Below are 20,157 nucleotides of genomic sequence, written 5' to 3'. Positions count from 1 at the left end.
ATTAGATTATATTGCTAAGGAAATTCCTTGTGGACAAAGAAGATGCTCAATAGAAGAGATTACATTTTAATTATATCAGATTTCCCTAGTCTTCCCTCTCCACTTCATCTTTCCACAATTATCACCAATCCGTACAGCCACTTAAAAGCAGAGGAGAAGGGAAAGGGAAGAAAAGAGAGAAGCGGGGCACACATGGAATTATATGCCATTCTAGAAGTCAGGGAAGCATGGGAACATCCTTAAAAGACTCCTTTACTTGAAAGACAAATTGGAGCAAAGATTGGGGTCTCAAACAATTCACTGTCCTGAGTTGGAAATTGTACCCCAGTGTCCTATTCCCAGCCACTACTGTGTAAAGGAGACCACCCGCATTTTCTCAGAATCGTTTATTGAAATCATATGGACATTGAGGGTGGGAAGTATTTCTTTTAGTAAAGATCACAAAGAGCAAATAGAGTTTGTGATCGCTAAAAGCTGAAATATTGACAGACCAGTTTTGTGCCAAAAATTTACATTTCTTAGGCATACATACACACACAGACTAGCAAAGAATCCACTGAATGGGTTCTTAAGCACTTATTTAAATATATCCACAGATGTTGACACACACACATCTCTTCTTCCCTTCATATTCACAGTCCTGAGAGAATTTTCCATACTCAACAGCCTCTTTTTCCTTATCTCCCACTCATATCTCAAGCTAGTTTCTGGGCCAGTCACTCCACCAAAACAAATCTGGTCTTACCATCAATATCCTCCATGCCTTCTTGGACCTCTCAGCAGCCTTTGACACTGTTGACTACTCCATCCTTTTGAAACACACTCTTTCCTTAGCTTCCATTTTGCATGTTCTGCTTTCCTGCCTACCTCTTTGGTAGCTTCTTTTTTGTCTTCCATTATGCTCATTCCTTTCTTCCCAGCCATTAAATAGTGAGACTTCTTTAGAATCAGGCATAGGCCATCTTCTCTTCTTTCTCAATCCACCTTCCCTGAGCAATCTCATCTAAGACCACAGCTCCAATTAACATCTGTAGGCCAAATGTATATCTCCAGCTCAGATCGCTCCTCTGAGCCCTAAACTCATATATTTACATCCATATATTTGATTGCCTGTATGATATCTTCACCTGGTCTTTCTAAGGCCCCTCAAGTGGTCCTTGTCAAGCCCAACTTGTGACCTTTCTCCAGGGTTCCTTATCTCAGTGAATGGCACCACTATCCATCCAGTTGTGAAAAGTGGGAGAAACCTAAGAGTCTAATCTATCACATCACTCCCACCCTAAATCCAAAGTACCGTCATCTCTCAACTGGACGGTAGTAAAAGCCTAGCAACTTTGTCTCCCCACATCTACTCTGCCACCACCTGAATCATACACTAAATATACCAACTTTAAAAATACTGTAGGCAGGAGTGAAACTTTCAAATTTAACACTTACACACACGTCATCTGTTTGAAAAACTTGCAATGGCTTCTGAATGCTCTCAGGATAAAGATCAAAATTCTGGATACAGACCAGAGGACCTGTATGTTCCGGCCCCTATCCCTGTCTCTAGTCACATGTTCATCTCTATCCTCCAAGTTTTCCATGCTCTACACTGGCCTTCTTAAGTTTTTTTGTTTGTTTGTTTGTTTGTTTTTACCTCCCCAGCCTCATTCCTACCATAGAGCCTTTGCCTATGGCGTGCCTTTTAGCTAGCTTGTTCTTTCCCTTCATATTCCTCCACTACATACTCCTGTGAGTTCATGTTCTTTTTCTTCAGAGCACTTGTCTCAGTTTGAGATTATATACTCATTACTACAATTATTTAAGATTAATGTCTCTCTCTCCTACCAGACTCAAAACCACATGAGTGAAGAGACCACACTTTTTTTGTTTACATTCTTAATTGCAAATAAGTAAGTAGCATAGTGTCTGCCACATAGTAGGTACTCAATAAATAACTGTTTAATGAATGAATTTATTTATTAAGTACCTGCTATGTTTTAGGCAATGTGCATATGTCCTTTTCACCTATTATCTCACTAATGCTTAAAACAAGCCAAAAAAATAGGTACTATTATCCTTAGTTCACTAATAATGAAACTCAGGATTAAAGAATTTAAATAACTTGCCTGAGATATTTTTTTTTGTCTAGTTAAGCGTCAGAGCCAAAATTAGAACCCAGATATATCTAATTCTAAGGCTCTTGCTCTTAACCACTATTTTTAAAGCTATATGAAATAGTCCATTAATTCATTAATTCACTGACTCATTCAAACAATGTGTGTTTAAGACTGTGACTCATTCAGAGTCCAAACAGGAAATAGATGACACAATGATCAAGGGTAATTAGAGAAAGGTTTATTTATAAAGGGAATCTTTACAAAAGTGTGAGTGGGTGTATCGGAGGTACAGAAGTAAAAGGTTAATGCAGTAACCAAGGACTTAGTAGCAATCAAGATGTTTCTCTATCTACACCAGAAGGGTAGGATGAGGGGAGGGGGCGGTTATTAGACCCTAAGGAGAGAGTTGTGTAAAGTCTGCAGCCTTTAGAGGAAGAGTGACTTTATGTTGAGGGACCCAGCCAGCTTGAAGGTAGGCAGTCTGGGGGAATAAATACCTTGACCTCAATCTTCCTTTGATCTCTTCCCAGGGACCCCCAATGATAGGACCAAAGTTCAAGGAAACCTATTAGTGTAAACCATACAAGTCAGCCTCCCAAGGCAGAGAGAAGAGCGTGAAATGGTGAGAGTAGATCTGGAGGGGCAAATGGAAGACATCACAAAAACCTACTATGCACAAAAACCTACTATGCACCAAGATGGTGCTGACTCCTATGGATGCCTTAAATGAATAAGACTTCTGACTTGTACCCTCAGAAACAGGACTTTCTCCTCTCTTGAGATCAAGGAAAACCACACCAGGGCGGCATGGCCTAGCTGTTAATGTATATTAGACCCTCATAAATTATAGATTTGTAAAGTAAACCATGTTTATGTCAACTATACTCCTTGCACAATCCTTAGTGGCAGGTATAACTAGAGTAATAATACAGAAAGAATAGTTAATAATTTGTTTTGGGTAACTTTCATAAGATCTAGGTGTCCACCTAGAACTAGTTCCCCAAATTAGATGTCTCATGACTTAGGGGTTCTGAGACACTCATTTGTTCAACTCTGACATTGACGAAACCAACGATTCCTCTGCCTGCTGTTATTCTAGTTGAACTTTCTATTAACGTTTGTGACTAGACTAAAGTCAATGTAGGCATGCTCTGCTTTACAAATACCTGCCTCATGAAGATCCCCTGCCAGTGAGCATCAAGGTCACATCACAAAAGAGGGTGATGCCCCACTCCTCCCTGTTGAGATCCAAGAGCAGTACATTTTCCCAACTCTCAGCCTATGGCGCAGACAATGCGCTCTGAATTGATGCCGAAAGAAGGGAGACGCAGGGAAGGAAAGAAAATAGCATTTGTCAAGCATCCTCTTCCATATGCATTGCCTCACTGAGCCTTTACAGTGACTCTCTAATGTACTCATTCTTATCCCCATATTATAGCAGAGAAAACTAAAGCTTAGGAAGTTTAAGTAACCGAGGTTTAACATTCTCCAGCTGGTAAACAAATCTAAACCCAGATCTGTCCAATCCAAATTCTGTGAACTATCTGTTACACTTTTTTGGAGGGAGACCTGTCCAGCTTACCACTCCACTTTCTTCTATGTAGGAGCATTTTCCCACAGAGCCAACATTATGAAGGAAAGCTTGACCCCTGAGGGGCTCTCAGCAGCTGTCCTAGCATAACATGCTATAGCTGAACCATACTTCCGAATTAGTCATTCCAAACAAGATCACACAAATGCAAACAAAAGTTTGGGCTACAGCCCACTCCTAGGATAATGCACCCCCCCATTTCTCTAATGATAGGGAGCAAACCAAGAGGGTCCTTCACATCAGAGGACCTCTAAGAAATCTCCCCTTCATTAAGTGGAAAGACTAAAGGGGGAAGGTAAAGAGAGGTTAACGTATAAGCCTAGCACTCTTTTTCTCAATACAAGATGCAAATAAGGAAATAGATGATCATAGGTTTATTCCCCTGACTAAAGAGTAAAAGCATCTGGTGAAAACATTATGAAACCAGATTCATCCCCAGATAAAACTGTATATACAGCCTCATTTCTAGGGATTTCTCAAGTCCTTACAATGGCAATGCCCCAAGCAGCAAGAGCCTTGCTAACACCCACAGCTGAGAGTATTTAAGAGGAATTGGGAGGATTTCTCTAGATTTGGAACAGTTTTGAGTCTTTAATGAACATTTTGTTACTGTTGAAGGAAGTCAGTTAAGAAGAACATTCCAGTTTTGATTGCACATATAGTCAATGGGCCCAAAACACATCTTAATTTGGTGTCACAATAAACAGGATTTTTAAAAAATCAAGGACTGGCAATTGAAGCCATGAGTGAAATTTGAGAGGCTTTACGAAATGGTGCTACTGTAAGCTTCCTTAGCAGGAGAGTGCCATCTTGGGCCCTTAGAGACAAAGTAGAGACAGGAAAAGTGGCAGCAGGCAGGGGAAGAGGCACTCCCCTCCCTCCCCCAAGTCCCATCCCCACCTCCAGCACGCACAGTCTTTCCAGGACCCGCTGTCCTGCTGACGAATAGTAGAAGAAGCTCTGAAATACACACAGAAATGACTGCAGGATCTCTAAGAAGGCTTTTCCAAAAAGATTGCTTGAACTTGGCAAACTACAAAATTAACAGCAGAGCTGGGGCTTTCTTTCATGCTCATCTTCCACTTTAAAGGCAGGCTGATTAATACATATAATGATGGGGATGATTGAGACGGGGTTAGAGAATGAGAAATTAAACAATAGGTATCGTAAATAGTGCTACAATGAACGTTGTGGTACATGTCTCTTTTTGAATTAATAGCCAGGACATGGAAGCAACCTAAATGTCTATCGACAGATGAATGGATAAAGAAGATGTGGCACAGACATATAATGGAATATTACTCAGCCATAAAAAGAAACGAAATAGAGTTATTTGTAGTGAGGTGGATGGACCTAGAGTCTGTCATACAGAGTGAACCAAGTCAGAAAGAGAAAAACAAATGCTGTATGCTAACACATATATATGGAATCTAAAAAAAAATTAAAATGGTACTGATGAACCTAGTGGCAGGGCAGGAATAAAGACGTAGACATAGAGAATGGACTTGAGAACACGGGGCGGGGAGGGGGAAGCTGGGGCGAAGTGAGAGTAGCATGGACATATGTACACTACCGAATGTAAAATAGCTAATGGGAAGCAGAAGTATATAGCACAGGGAGATCAGCTCGGTGCTTTGCGATGACCTAGAGGGGTGAGATAGAGAGGGTGGGAAGGAGGCTCAAGCGGGAGGAGATATGGGGATATAGGTATGCATATGGCTGATTCACTTTGCTGTACAACAGAAACTAACACAGTATTGTGAAGCAATTATACTCCAATAAAAATCTATCCAAAAAAAAAAAACCCAGTAGGTATCTAGCATCTGAGTAATTAAGGCCCATGCACTCTTAAGAATAAGTTCATGATGTCAGTGTTTCCTTGCAGAGTGGGGCCACACAAACTATTTCCAGAGCAGCGGAGTCTTATCCTGGTGCCCTGCACTCTGCAATCAACCCAGAAGGGCACCTTGCACGCAATAAAAGCACCGTGCTCATCCAACCTGGAGAGCCGCAGACTGTGCTCACGCAGATCTCAGGAAGGGCTCTCCCATAACAGACCCTGGAGAGTCTTCTGTACCTGCAAAAATAACCATTCCAAAACACCAGCTGGTATTTCTCAGGACACAGCCCCTCAGGATTATCTTTTCATTGTTGAGGGAGTGCTTGCTGCCCTTCCAGGAGAGGACTCCGGTGAATTTATCTAGTTTGTTGTTAGGCGCCTCACAGACAACAATCCCTGTAAAATACAAAAAACAAACATCTTTATGACTCACCTCAAACTCTCTTTAGAGGTCGACAGTACTGCTTTAGCACCCAACTTCTAACATACAGTACACTTTCCTTCTCTTTTGGACAGCACAGTGTTATATATACACATATGTACATATATCCTAGGTTGTGCTAGGAAAAATCATCTGGGAGGGGTACAAAGATGGAAATCAATCAGATATTTTGAAACATAATTTTGTGCACTGTCCAAATAAGAACAGAAACCTCAAGAGCCATGGGATGTTTATTCCTTTAAAAAGAAAAAGAATCACTAATCTCTACTTTTGGTTTGTAACAAATGATTTTTGAAAAGATAAAGCAGGGATGATCCTAAAAGTTTTTCTTATGTCATCTCTTTTTATTTAATGTAACTTTCATACAGGTTAAAGTGGCATACTTCCAGTTTCACAACCAAAGTTAATTGGGTCTTTCTAGGCTGATAATCAGAATTTCGGGGTTCCTACTATATTCCACCCCCAAGAAACCTGGGTCTTGTTTGCCACATGTGCCTGAGAATGCGTGTGATTCCTTTCAGCTGTTCTATGCTTCTTATTTTGATTAGATTCAGAGATCTGGGGACTCTCAGAGGCACCATATAACTTGCCCCAAACTGTCCAGAAGATGTTTCTAGTTTTTTTTTAATACCAAGCCCATCCCAAACTAAGGGCATACTCATTCTAAATCAATGAATCAATTCGTTCCATTATTTCAGTAAGGAAATACACTTTTAGGGTGAGGGTTCTCTTGATAGAAAAACAAACAAGAAATAATCTTTCATGGACCCTGTCACAAAATATATCTATTAGATTCAAGTACATTTGCATTGCAAACAGTTGGGGTTAACTTTTTATAAGTTATGAGTACAAAGATTTGAAAGACAGAGAGAGAGAGGAAGAAAAAGAGAGAGGGAAGGAATGAAAAAGGAGATTGAGGGTAGATCCAAACAGGGTTCAAGCCAGCCAGGGGTAAGATTAGTGTCTACAAAATTCTCTCTTGAAAACAATAAAAATACATTTATTTAATCAGAAGCCAAAAGGGTAGATTGCAACATAAAAAGTGGCATTTGGAAAATGAAAAAAGGAAGCATGTCTTCAGCATTGACTGAAGGGAAGAGAGGCCAGCCAGGCCTACAGAACCTTGTATTGCACTGTTACACCCCTAACAAACACCTCCTGAACTTAGAGGCTTCTTAGATGGGCTCCCTTCCTTAGTAGGATGATATGTTTTCCTTTTAAAACTCATGGACCGAGGTGACAGCAGCCAGTTTTCACATGGCCTGATCACTCCTAACCAACCAGATCACTAATATTCATAGACCTTGCTTGAAAAAACAAAAACAAGAGTCTGGAAGGAATGAGAGACTCGAGGGCTCTGGGCTGCTTTTCCAACTCCATCTACCTTTCTCCAGTATCATAAAAGTGTCGCTGACTGAACACCCCTAACTGGGACACACACTGGCTTCTTCCCAGACATCCACTGCTAACTGTGAGCGTGCTGGCAGGAGGATTTGGATGAGGCTAAATAACCTGTACAAAGTCACTTTTTATACGAAGGGAAGTGGCTAAGTCCTTGTTTGCTCCCATTACAGCATATATCACAGATATTCAAAAGTAAATGAAAACTGATTTCAACTGGCCCAAGTTGTTTAGACAGTTACATTGTGGAAGAGAAGACTTTTTCTAAACTCTAAGAATTTCAGTATCTTTTTTTCTTGACCAATAATGCACATTCCTGAATTTTGTAGAACCTTGAATTGGGTGTCACCAGCAAAACCTACATAAAATTATGGGTCGACAGCACCCCTCAAAGCTTATTCCAAATTCTTGACCCAAGACTCAATTTCTCAGGCTTCAAACTTGGCCACTTAAAAAAAATAAAATAAAAGTGCTTTGGGCAAAAACAACATGATACACAGTTCCTGCCAACAGGAATATAAAAAACAGGCTCATTTGATCATTTTTATTGTCGTAAGCAAAGACTGACATGGAGGCAAATACAGCCTTGAACATGTTGGCTCGCCCCTCCCTGGCCCCAAGGCTCATCCACTTCTGGCCTGACACCAAGGGTGTGGTTCTAGACAGAAACAGGCAGTAAGGCCAAGGGGCTCTGCCTCAGTTTTTGGAGGCCCAACTCCAATGCAGCCCCTCTGGAAGAGTGTGAGCCCAGTGATTTAAATACATACTAAATACAGGGCCTAGTCAAAACAAAGTGGCAAGAACAAAGCCAAACTACTTTTTATTTTAATCTTTAGAAGTGCTCAGCTTCCCCCTTTTAGCCCTGTCAGCACAAAACACAAGCTTCCCAATGTCTTTTCTGCCTCTTTCCAAAAGGGGTGAGCAGGTTTCTTTGAAGGGAGCACTAGATTCACTTCTATATCCCCATAACCCATCATACTGGCTCCATAATAGGATCTTAATAAATACTTGTTGGAGAGATGGATGGAAAGATGGTTTCAAGAGAGAGACTGGGAGATGATATGAGTATTAGAGCAGATCTAAGATGAATGAAAGAAGTGGTATATTTCCATGGTAATATGATAAAGGGGATTGGAAGACCTAATCGCCCAGCATCAATGGGGGACTTAGGTTGGCCTAACTCTAAAGGGATACAAATAGATCTGAGAACACTGAAAACAAGGTGGGCAACTTAAAGCACATCAGAAGCAACCAAAACTATATTCCTCACATAAAGCATAATAAGGACTAGAGAAAAACTGTGGGACCTTTCTTCCCTTTGCTAATTGTGTCAAAGAGTAAGAGGCAGTAAACAGTCAGATGACAATGGATGAGAAAACAGTTTAGGAAAAATGGCATTGTTTCTCACATAATTATTCACTGAACACATGTTTAGAGAACAAAGTCATCTTTAATGAGCAATAAAATAACTGGGAAAAAAATCATGTCAATAATGAAGTATAAATATAATGAAACTAGCTAGTCACAGTTGTTTGCTTCTCTGAAGATAACAGACATGTAAGCAGATAGCAATTCATCCAGTTTGCAATCACACAGAAATACTCTAGGACATACCGAACAAAATCCACAAGATTTCACTCTGAACCCTGCTGGCATTCTAAATTTAGTCAGCTGGATTGTTGGTTAATTACCATCCTAATAACCTTCTCAAACTAAAGTGTTTATCTTAAAGTGGAAATCTATAGTTTATCATGAAAATGGAATTCAGTACCCAATACTTCAAGATTTTTCCAGAGCAGTTGGCTTTATTTCTTTATGGATTATTATTAGCAATGCTTCTTGATTATCTGCGCTACAACTCTTCCCTAAGACAATTACCTATTAAATAAGACATCATGGGACTTCCCTGGTGGTGCAATGGTTAAGAATCTGCCTGTCAATGCAGGGGACACGGGTTCGATCCCTGGTCCGAGAAGATCCCACATGCCGCAGAGCAACTAAGCCCGTGCACCACAACTACTGGGCCTGTGCTCTAGAGCCTGCGTGCCACAACTACTGAGCCCACGAGCCACAACTACTGAAGCCCGCGCGCCTAGAGCCCATGCTCCACAACAAGAGAAGCCACCGCAATGAGAAGTCCATGCACCACAACGCACCGCAATGAAGAGTAGCCCCCGCCTGCCGCAACTAGAGAAAGCCGGCGCGCAGCAACGGAGACCCAACGCAGCCATAAATAAATAAATAAATACATAGGTAAATTTAAAAATAAATAAATAAGACATCATCATTGTTGTTCAAGAGTTTCTCCACCAAGAGCTTCTTAGAGTTTAGAAGACTGCCCTCTACTGTTGCCCTGATGATTGTGATAAATACTTATTTTTTCTTAGAAAGAAGAATGTCACCTTCCCATTTTCCAAAACCTCATTATTCTTCAACTATTAAGCCTTAGCCACCCATCATCACCACCATAATGGCCACATCAACACCAGCAGTAAAGAGAAGAGTTATTCCTCCTCGTCTTCACAAGGCATCTATGCCTTACACAGTCACATCGGCTTTGCTGTTAGGCTGTGCTTCTGTCCAGGTGAATAGGAAACATATCTGATAAGTTTAAAAAGTCACAAGATGCTAACCAAGCCTTTCTGTGTGTTTGTTTTTTTTTTTTTAACCAAAAAGAGATGCTTGTTTTTCTGTGTTTTAATTACACAGATGCTCTTCTTTAGAAAGGATCACAAAAATACACAAAGATTCCTGAAATAAAGAGTCAACCTTTCCCTGGTTCGAAACTCAGTATTAACAGTCATACAAAATATGTAAACTTGTCATATTTGCAAAAAAACAGATCTTAGTCCAGCCAGTAACAATAATGCAAAAGACTCTTAAGCACATTTGGACAATTTACATCCGGGGCTTTCCTCAAGGCATAATAATGACCAGTTTACAAATGTATAATTGAAACTATTTCCAGTTATTATTTGTAAATCTTGTCAATTCCTGTAAGACTTCAACATGAAAAATCAAGATCCACTCTATTTTTATACTTATTATAATTTTAAGTCAAGTTATGTATCTTTTTTTATAAAATTCAACAGACTACATATCAATTTTTTTCTGATGTGTGAAATGTATAAAAATATTTATATGAGAACTTTTCAAATAAATGGATTTACCTACCAAAACCCACCTCTGTCTTGCGTGTGCTGGTCTCTACGTTTGGCCAGCTCTTCTATGAGCTCTTCTTGGGGATCCTGACATTCAAGGTCACTGAGAACATTTGCTACTTTTTAAAAACATGATGATGTCATCTGAGTCCTGGATGGACTTGATCTCTGGAAATTCATTTTGCATTTTCAGGTTTAAAATATTCTTGAAATGTATATCTTGCCCTGATCAGGAGCTAAGCAGTCATGCTGATTCCCCTGACTCTCCCATGCTGCAGTTTAGAGCCTCTCATGTCCTTTCATAGACTAGGCTTTGCCAGCAGTCCTAGGTTCATATTCTAACGCCTCCACTTAGTAACCCTGGGACCTTGGGAAAGTTATTCAATTTATCTGGGATTCAAATTCCTTGCCCATAAGTTGGAAGTAATAATAATCTCTTCCTCCCAGGGCTGTAAGGATTTAGTAAGATAATATGTGCAATTACTTAGCATGGTGCCTGGTACATAGTGAGTACTTCTTCATGTGTCAACATCATGTGTAGGGCCTGAGAACTTCAGGACTTTTATCTAACTAAAGGCTTCTTTGGGAATGAGCTCTTGTTCAAGTCTGTCTTCTCCCCTGGGCTATAAGTGCTATGAAAGCAAGGCCTGCGTCTGACCTATTAACCACTGTATCCCCAGGCTTACTAAACACTGTATCCCCTTGCCATTGTGTTAAATATACATTTAGTGGATAAATGAACAGGTGACTGAGTGAATGGATAAAAGAAAGAAAAGAATGAATGAAAGCTCATGCCATGCCTGGGCTTCTCTGGTGGCGTAGTGGTTAAGAATCTGCCTGCCAATGAGGGGACACGGGTTCAAGCCCTGGTCCGGGAAGATCCCACATGCCGTGGAGCAACTAAGCCTGTGCACCACAACTACTGAGCCTGTGCTCTAGAACCCTCGAGCCACAACTGCTGAAGCCCGTGCGCCTAGAGCCCATGCTGCGCAACAAGAGAAGCCACCGCAACAAGAAGCCCTTGCACCGCAACCAAGAGTAGGTAGCCCCTGCTCGCCGCAACCAGAGAAAAGCCCGCGTGCAGCAACGAAGACCCAACGCAGCCAAAAATAAATAAATAAATAAAATTTTTTAAAAGTAGTCTGAAGTGACAATCTTTAAAAAAAAAAAAGCTCATGCCATGACTAAAGAGGCCACCAACAAGACACTGTCCTTGGGTTTAAGAGCAAAAGTGGGGAGGCAGGGAGACTTACAAGAGACATCCTGGAGCCAGACCCATGTCAGTTTTGACTCTTGGTCTTGTCCCCAGTTTGGAGTTCCCAGTGGGGACTTCTCTAGGGTTAGGACTGGGAAACTCAGGTCTTCAGCTACTTAGAACATGTGATATGTCCTTATGACACAAGGACAAAAAACTGTAGTTTGGTGTTAAGAAAGTATTTTGACAAATCTCAGAAGAAAAACCACATGGTAACTAGAAGCAAAAATAAGGCCATACCCAGATTTGCCCAGGAGTCACAAGCTAAAAGATATTCTTAGCACAGACAGAAAGGGCATGCCTCACATGTCTGTCTCATCTATTAGACCTTGCCATAGCCAGGCAGGGCATTTCCAAATGTACACAATGCTGATATCATACTTTTAATTTAAGTTAAAAGATGCAATATCTGGTTTTAATTCCCATGATTCAAGGAAATCTTTTTTTAGTCACCAGAAGAAAACTTGAAATCTACTGATATCCCATTATGACAAAGGTTAACAGAGGAGACATAAAAGAGGGGATAGAAGAAGACTGGAGCAGTAAAAGGATCAAAAGAACCTTGATAATACATGTGAAGATGTGTTATAATTCTACATACTTTGTATTGCATCTTGTCCTTAGGGGTGCTTAATGAATAAACTTAATAAACTAATTAATAGAGAGAGAGTGATGAAAACAGAAAAGATAAAAAATAACAGAAAAAGAGACAATGTGGGTAGAGGAGATAAGTAAACTAACATAAAGAGTGGAAGAGGAAGATGTAAAGAGAATAGTTAGAAATAATGCAAAAAGGGAGGAAAGAAAAATGGTGAAATGGGGTCATTAGAGAAATGTGTGTACATAGTATATGGTATGTGAACGTGTGTGTCACAGAGGCAGGGAGAGACTGAACTTAAAACTAGGGCTTGGAGAAAAGGCAATGAAGGAAAAGTTGAAGGTTATAAGAAAGCAAAAGCAATCGTGGGAAGGATTTGGGGTTTGTTAACTGTCCCAACTCTTTCAAAGACTTTTCCACATCTTGCATCACTCTCTTTGTCTTTAAATTTGGCTGCCAACAGGGGAAATCTAATGTGTATATTGTATCTAATTTACAGTATTTCCCCCTAATCCCTCTGTTCATTTTCAGATGCTTTCTTGGAAACAAGAAATCATATTTTAATATGGCTAAACCCACAGAACATCATATTGCCTTGAACTTTAAGGTAGATTGAAATTCAACCCAAGATTTAAGAATGAAAGAGTAACTTTAGCAGAAATCTGGTATTTAGCCCAGAAGCGTACCAGCCTCATAAATTTGGCATTACATGTTCTCTGAAAAGTGACCACAGTTTACGTATAAATGAGAGACAAGAGAGGTCTGTGTTGCCTTTATCCGGGAAAATGATTATATGTTGGAGATTTGGTGAATTACCTGTGCTATGTGAAGTGAATTCAGGCCACAACTATTAAGTAATAATTATTAATACACTTTTAAAATAAATTTTATGAAGCATTAACAAAAGACTATTTATGTATATATGCAAGTCCTTTGACCTCTCAGGACCTGTTATCCCATCTGTGATAAAGGAATTATTTTAGGTGAGGAAGTATTTTCCTGTTTCAGCCCAAGCAGCACCACTTGTACTGGTTTAAATTTGGGATTTTTGTGATAAATTGTGTTTGGAGAAAAGACTCTGAAGAAAAGACATTGTAAAACCACCAGATGACCCCGCTCCTAGCCACTGCCCTCCAGGAGAAGGGGACCCAGCACCCTTGCTTTGTCTTACAAGTTCCCATCAGGAAGCCTCCTCCTCACCCCATCGTTTCACACTCCACTCTCAATCCCCTAGCTTAGGCCACTCTTTTGCTCTATCATGTCTCTCTGGGGCCTGAGGCTGATCCTGTCCCCCATTCTCCGGCACCTGTGACCATTTATTCATGCATTCAGCAAGTATTTATTGAGCACCTATTCTGTGCTAGCCTTTGTTCTAGGGACTTGGCATATATCAGTGAGCAAAACAAAGATCCCTGCGCGGCTTACATTGCAGCAGGTAGAGATCGACAATAAATAATAAACAGAAAATAAGCAATTTGTAGAGTATGCCAGATGGTGATAAGTGCTATGAGAAGAAAAAGTCAAGCAGGGTAGGGAGGACTAAGAGGTGTATAAGGAGTCATGCTGAGAAGGAGGATTCTTGGCCCCATTCCTGCAGTTCCAAGTAAGAAATCTACCTAATCCAGCCTGGCCCTTTATATACTATCCTGGAACTGACCTATGGTCAGAAGATGTGTGTGGTAGAGACAGTACTCAACAAATATCCATACTCGTTATTTCCCAGCCTCCCTTGCAGTTAGGTCAGGCCCATGTGACTCACGCTGGCCAACAAAACGTGAGAGGAAGAGCAGCTGAAAGTCAGTTTGTCTCTTTCATCTCATCCTTACTCTGATGTGCTCACCTTAAAGGCCATTAGTCTAGGCATCACGGCTACGAGATGAAGAAGGCCACCCAACCTGCATCCGATGTGACATGAGGAAGAAATAAACTTCAACTGTTTATGTCACTACGATTTCAGGGTTGTTTGTAACTGAATCATAGTGTAGGCTATCTGTACCAGTATCCGTGAAAGAAAATGAACTGGTAATTATAACATCATTTTCTGCTTTTTGATGGTAAAGTAAGCAAAAAGTCATGAATTTTTACCTCCTCATAGACTGACAGAGGTGTAAAGGTACAATTCTGCCAGGAAAGAAATGAGTAAATTACATTTAGGTTGCCCTTTTAGGACTCCATAAATATTCTACGACATATTTTAAGAAAGTATTTTGATTCATGAACACAATTTACTTTTCTTGGATTCATGTAACAGTAACATTTCATTGAAAAAATTACTTAGTAGAAAATGTGTAATTTGTTTTAAGCTAATCAAAATATTTCTTGGGCCATTCAGTTTCCTGGCTATTCCCCTGACTTAAATCTCACACTGGAGAAACAATTTTTTTTCTATAAACATTTTCTACAACACCACTCATTTAAGAAAGACTAAAATATTAGCAGTACCAGAGGGAGTTTACAAGCAAATGCAAAGCACAGGCAGTATAAGCTCTAAGCTGTCCACTGAGAAATTTTAAAATTAAATTTGCCTGTGCTCTAACTCATGGGATCATGCTAAGACCCTTGTCCACATTTTCCTTTAGTGGACTCCAAAGAAAACATTTTGAAAGATAGTCTCAAACTCATACATATTTGTTAATAAATAAAACCAATCTATATGGAAATACTGATATTCAAGGCCAGACCTATAAGTGTGTAAAGCAAGAAACCACTGAGGGGTGCCAGAAAGGCCCCAAAGATTCTCCCACAGTCTGTCAGGGTGCCTAGAATCCTACCATTAATGGCTCTCTGCTTTGAGTCGAAGGATTTTGTTTCTCTGCAACAGCTTTAACAGAAAAGAACAAGACACAGCTGGAGTAGAACAGGCAAGAGAGACCATGCTGAGGAGCAGGGGACTGGGTTGAAAGATGTGAAGATGGTGACAGCAAAACCATGGTCTAAAATAAAGTGCAACAGCTGACCAACTGATTAATAAATCAGAATATTCTTCTAGAACACCTGCTATCTTTAAGACATTATACCAGGCACTCTGAAAGACACAGAAATATATGAGGCAGGATTACTGTCTTCGTGAAGTCTGCAGTCTAGTGTTTGGCCTTTGTTATGGAGCCAGAGAATGGATGGTTGGTTAAAGCTAGAAATAAGAGTGTGGCCTGTCTTCATCCTCAGCATGTCTGCATAAGGCTCCAAGGAGACCTAGGTCAGGCAATTGAAGGGTATTGTGGGACTAGAGAGAACGAGATCTAGAGAAGAGGAAAGAAGGATGAAAGGAACGATGAACTGATAAAGTCATTCTCCCCTTGGAGAGTAAAAGAGTAAAACACTTTTACTCTTTAGTGTGAGAAGAGATTACAGGCTTTGATGCCTGGAGAATTTTATGCCTTTCCACCAAATAAAAAGAAACATAAATTGAATTTCATATAATTAGTTTGTTACACTGCTTTGTTACAAAAGCTTTTTGAGATTTTTGTTTGTCAGTTTTAAACACTTACCATCAAACTTTGCAAGTCTGCTAATATCTGCTCCAAGTTCAGAGGTAAGTGATAACGCATGGCGCACTTTAAGGTTCGTTTCCCTGTGAAATTAATTGACACGGCATGAACTCTTAAATGGAACAGCCCAACAGCATCTTACACAAAGCCATCAGGGACACTTCAGCAATCTCAGCACATGCAAAACCCAACACAAGAGATTCAAGAAACTCCCTCTGAATGTCATTCACACCTCCCACACTACCTCGGGAAAATGGACAGGGCTTTGCAGGCTCCTAAGAGTTGGCATTCCACCCACGGCACATCTGTGTAACAACAGAGTAATCTGTTTTGCTATTTGAAAAAACAGAGGATGTAATAAATATGCTTTCATTCAAACCTACTTAGACATCATGCATGAGTTACAAAACACATTAGGAATGGGAACACAGTTGCCAAATAAAGGAGGCCAGTATCACTCCAGAGTCTGCTATCTATGTAGGAGTTTTACTTGTAAGAGATGGTCATGGCTCATTTCACAGTAGCTGAAATTCAAATGGGAAAAGGAATACAGCTTTCTTTTTCTTGGAGAATCAAGCCAAGAATCCCGTAAGTCTAGAATCATACAACTAGACAAGAACTAAGTAGATCACAGTGAGCTGGTCATCTTCCTCCAGGCAAGACCACATATACATTGGACAGATGGCTCTCTGGTATTCGTGAAATGACCAGCAGTGAAGATTCTATGGCCATCACTCAAGTTTTGTGTTTAAAGAGTTTGCAATGCCAGTTTCCTCACTGAGTTCAACCTAATTCTCTTCTACCGTAACTTAAGATCATCTGTCAGAGTTCTACCTTTATGGAATGTTTAGTAGTGGGCTCATTCAGTCAACAAATATTGATTGAATATATACCATAGTCACTCATGAACCTCAATGCAGCCCCTAAACGTTATTGTCCTCTTGCAGGAAACAAGTGGTAGGTAAAAAAGCAAATATCGCCTTTTAGAAGTACAAGCCAAACCATGAAATAATTGAATTTAGAGAACTGAGCAGGTACCTGAGACTGCATTTAATCTAAACTTCCCATGAGTGAGTTTCACAATGATGTTACGACAATATATACCCAACCCAAGGAATGCCTATTGGTGAAACAGCTTTCTGCAGGAAACATTAAGTTGAATGTATAATTGAAATGTCTTTGTTTAAAAGTAATCTTATTGATCTAAATCTATCAATTCATAGGAGGCAGAGATGAGTAGGGATTGAAATAGTCAAGAATAACTTCATAATTGAGGCAGATATTGAGCTGGGCTTGATGGAAAAGAGTGAGACAGTGGTGTTGAGGTTAAAGGACCAAAATGAGTTTGGTCATTTAAATGACTTTTCAAATAATTGAAACAGTCAGTCACACCAGCTGGACCAGACAGCCCTCCTTCCATGACCATAAATCCCGTCACTCATCAAAGTTCATCATCATGTTAAGTTACTTCCTCAGGATTCTCTCTACCCGCTCACTTCCACTTTCAGGTGTGGAAGCTAAAGGGGAAGAATAATCACACATAGACCTTACTGATAAAAAAAATTTCTTTTCCAAAACTCCTGATTACTACCTTCAGTGTCATGCCATACTCTTCCTTAATCTGCCTCAATATCTTGATAAACTTCAAAATGATTTTCAGCATAAGAAACAATACAGAAAGATCCTTTGTACCCTTTACTCAATTTCCCCTCTGGTACCATCTCGCAAAACTATATCACAATATCATGAGCAGGATACTGACATTGACAGTCAAGATCTAGAATATTTCAATCACCACAAGGATTCCTTCAGTCTCCCTTTATGGACACACTCACTTCCCTGCCTCCTGAAACCCATCTTTAACTCCCAGCAATCCCTAATCTGTTGTCCACTACTCTAATTTTATAGTGATGTTATATAAATGAAATAATACAGTATGTGACCCTTTGGGATTGGCTTTTGTCCACTCAACATGATTCTGTGAAGATTCATCCAGGTTGTCGCATGTATCAATAGTTCATCCCTTTTTATTGCTCAGTAATATTGCATGATATGGATATACCACAGTTTGTTCAACCACTCACCTGTTGAAGGACATATAAGTTGTTTCTAGTGTTTGGATATTACAAATAAAGCTGCCCCAAACATTTGTATATAAGTTTTTGTGTAAACATATGTCATTCCTCTGGGATAAATGCCTGGGAATAAAATTGCTGTGTGATATGGTAGTTACATGTTTAGTTTTTTAAGAAACTGCCAAACTGTTTTCCAGAGTGATTGTAGCATTTTACATTCCCATCAGCAATGTGTGAGTGACCCTGTTTCCCAACATCCTTGCCAGCATTTAGAGTTCTCACTATTTTTTCTTTTAGCTATTCTGATAGGTGGGAAGTGATATGTCATTGTGGTTTTGATTTTAATATCCCTAATGGCTAATGGTGTTGAACATCTTTTTGTGTGCTTATTTGCCATCTGTATGTCATCTTTAGTGAAATGTCCCTTCATGTCATTTGCCAATTTTCTAACTGGATTGTTTAGTATTTTCACTGTGGGGTTTTGAGGATTTTTAATATATTCAAGATACAAGTCCTTTGTCAGGTAGATAGGTTGCAAATATTTTCTCCTAGTCTGTAGCTTATTTTTTCATCCTCTTAACAGGGTCTTTTGCACAGAAAAAATTTTTAATTTCATGAATTCCAGTTTGTCAAATTTTCCTTTTATGTATTATGCTTTTGGGATCAAATCTAAGAACTCTTTGACTAGCCCTAAATCTTGAAGATTTTCTACTATGTTTTTCTCTAAAGGTTTTATAGTTTTATATTTTACATTTGAATTCAGTTTCCTTAATAGTTACAGGGCTATTCAAATTATCCATTTCATATTGGATGGGTTCTGATAGTTTGTTTTCCGATGAAGTGGTCCATTTTATCTACTTTGTTAAATTAATGTGTATAGAGTGGTTTGTAGTATTTCCATATCCTTTTGATGACTTCAGGATCTGTCATAATATCCCCTGGTTCATTCATGATATTGTTAACTTGGGTCTTCTCTCTTTTTTTCTTTCCCTGTCTTCTTAAAAGTTTATTTTATTGATGTTTTCAAAGAACTAGCTCTTTGTTTCATTGACTTTTCTCTATTGTTTTTCTATTTTCAAGTTCATTGGTTTCCACTCTTTATCTCCTCCCTTCTGCTTGATTTGAGTTTATTTTGCTATTTTCTAGGTTCATGAGATGGAAGATTAGATCATTGATTGGAGGCTTTTTCTCTTTTCAAGTGTATACATGTATTGCTATAAATTTCCCTCTTAGCACAATTTTAGCTTCTGCCCAGACCAAGGGTAAGATCACACAGGGTGAACTCTATTTGGATAGCTCAATACAGCATTTATTTCAAAGGCAGTGGTTAAAACCATGGGCTCTTTTGTCAGCTGCCAGGTTTGAGTCCCGGCTTCACTCTCTAGAAGTTTGGGACAAATTCTTTCATCTCTCTAAGCCTTCATTTTCTCACCTGTACAACAGGGCTTATATAGTACCTACGTTTGGATTAAATGATGAAATTCATCTAAAGCACACATATAGTATCTTTAAAATGTAAACATTCAATAAATATTTTCATGTCAGACAGACAAACTGAATCCACTGAAACAGAATTACTATACAGTCTATAACTAAATTCCAAATTAGCATCAATGTCAAAACTGCATCCTACTCCATTTCTCTCTTATCTCTCTACATCTTCATTTGACCCAGTTCCAAAAGTTGCCTTCTAAAGTAACATCAGTCTTCTTTCTTCAAGGGATCTTGATTGTCACTCCTCTCATTTTCCTTAGAGAATCACTTGAAATTAAAAACAAACAAACAAACAGAAAACCCTTCCAGGGAATCTCAGTGAAAAGTCCCTGTGTAAAGCTATTTACGTATATATGTTTAGCTCGCTGTTTCTGAAAGAAATAAATTCAAGAGAAAAAACAGAGGTTTCACAAGATCTGCAAAGTAATTAGCAAATGGACTTTGCAATTTAGAGTCTTATTTCTTCCAAGAAAATAAAATGAAGAATTAAGGCCTTTTTAGATTTTTTTTTGATTGAAGTAGAGTTGATTTACAATATTTCAGGTGTACAGAAAAGTTCTTCAGTTATATACATATATATATATTCTTTTTCAGATTCTTTTCCATTATAGGTTATTACAAGATATTGAATATAGTTCCCTGTGTTATAAAGTAGGTCCTTGTTGTTTATCTATTTTATATATAGTAGTGTGTATCTGTTAATCTCA

The 20,157-nt window shown here is 39.2% G+C and overlaps 1 protein-coding gene across 1 annotated transcript in view; it reads right to left on the bottom strand.

Annotated features, from left to right (window-relative positions):
- ATP8B4 (ATPase phospholipid transporting 8B4 (putative)) overlaps positions 1 to 20,157 on the bottom strand; it is a 207,829-nt gene that overhangs the window by 97,514 nt on the left and 90,158 nt on the right. The window contains exons 8-9 of the mRNA XM_061181446.1: positions 15,882 to 15,964; positions 5,774 to 5,932 (exon numbers count right to left, since the gene is read on the bottom strand). Of these exons, the coding sequence (XP_061037429.1) occupies positions 5,774 to 5,932; positions 15,882 to 15,964 (242 nt within the window). The remainder of the gene's footprint in view (positions 1 to 5,773; positions 5,933 to 15,881; positions 15,965 to 20,157) is intronic.

This window comes from Eubalaena glacialis, chromosome 2, assembly GCF_028564815.1.
Source record: "Eubalaena glacialis isolate mEubGla1 chromosome 2, mEubGla1.1.hap2.+ XY, whole genome shotgun sequence".
Classification (NCBI taxonomy): domain Eukaryota; kingdom Metazoa; phylum Chordata; class Mammalia; order Artiodactyla; family Balaenidae; genus Eubalaena; species Eubalaena glacialis.
The sequence above is the reverse complement of the archived record's forward strand: the minus strand, read 5'-3'. Positions and strand labels throughout refer to the sequence as shown.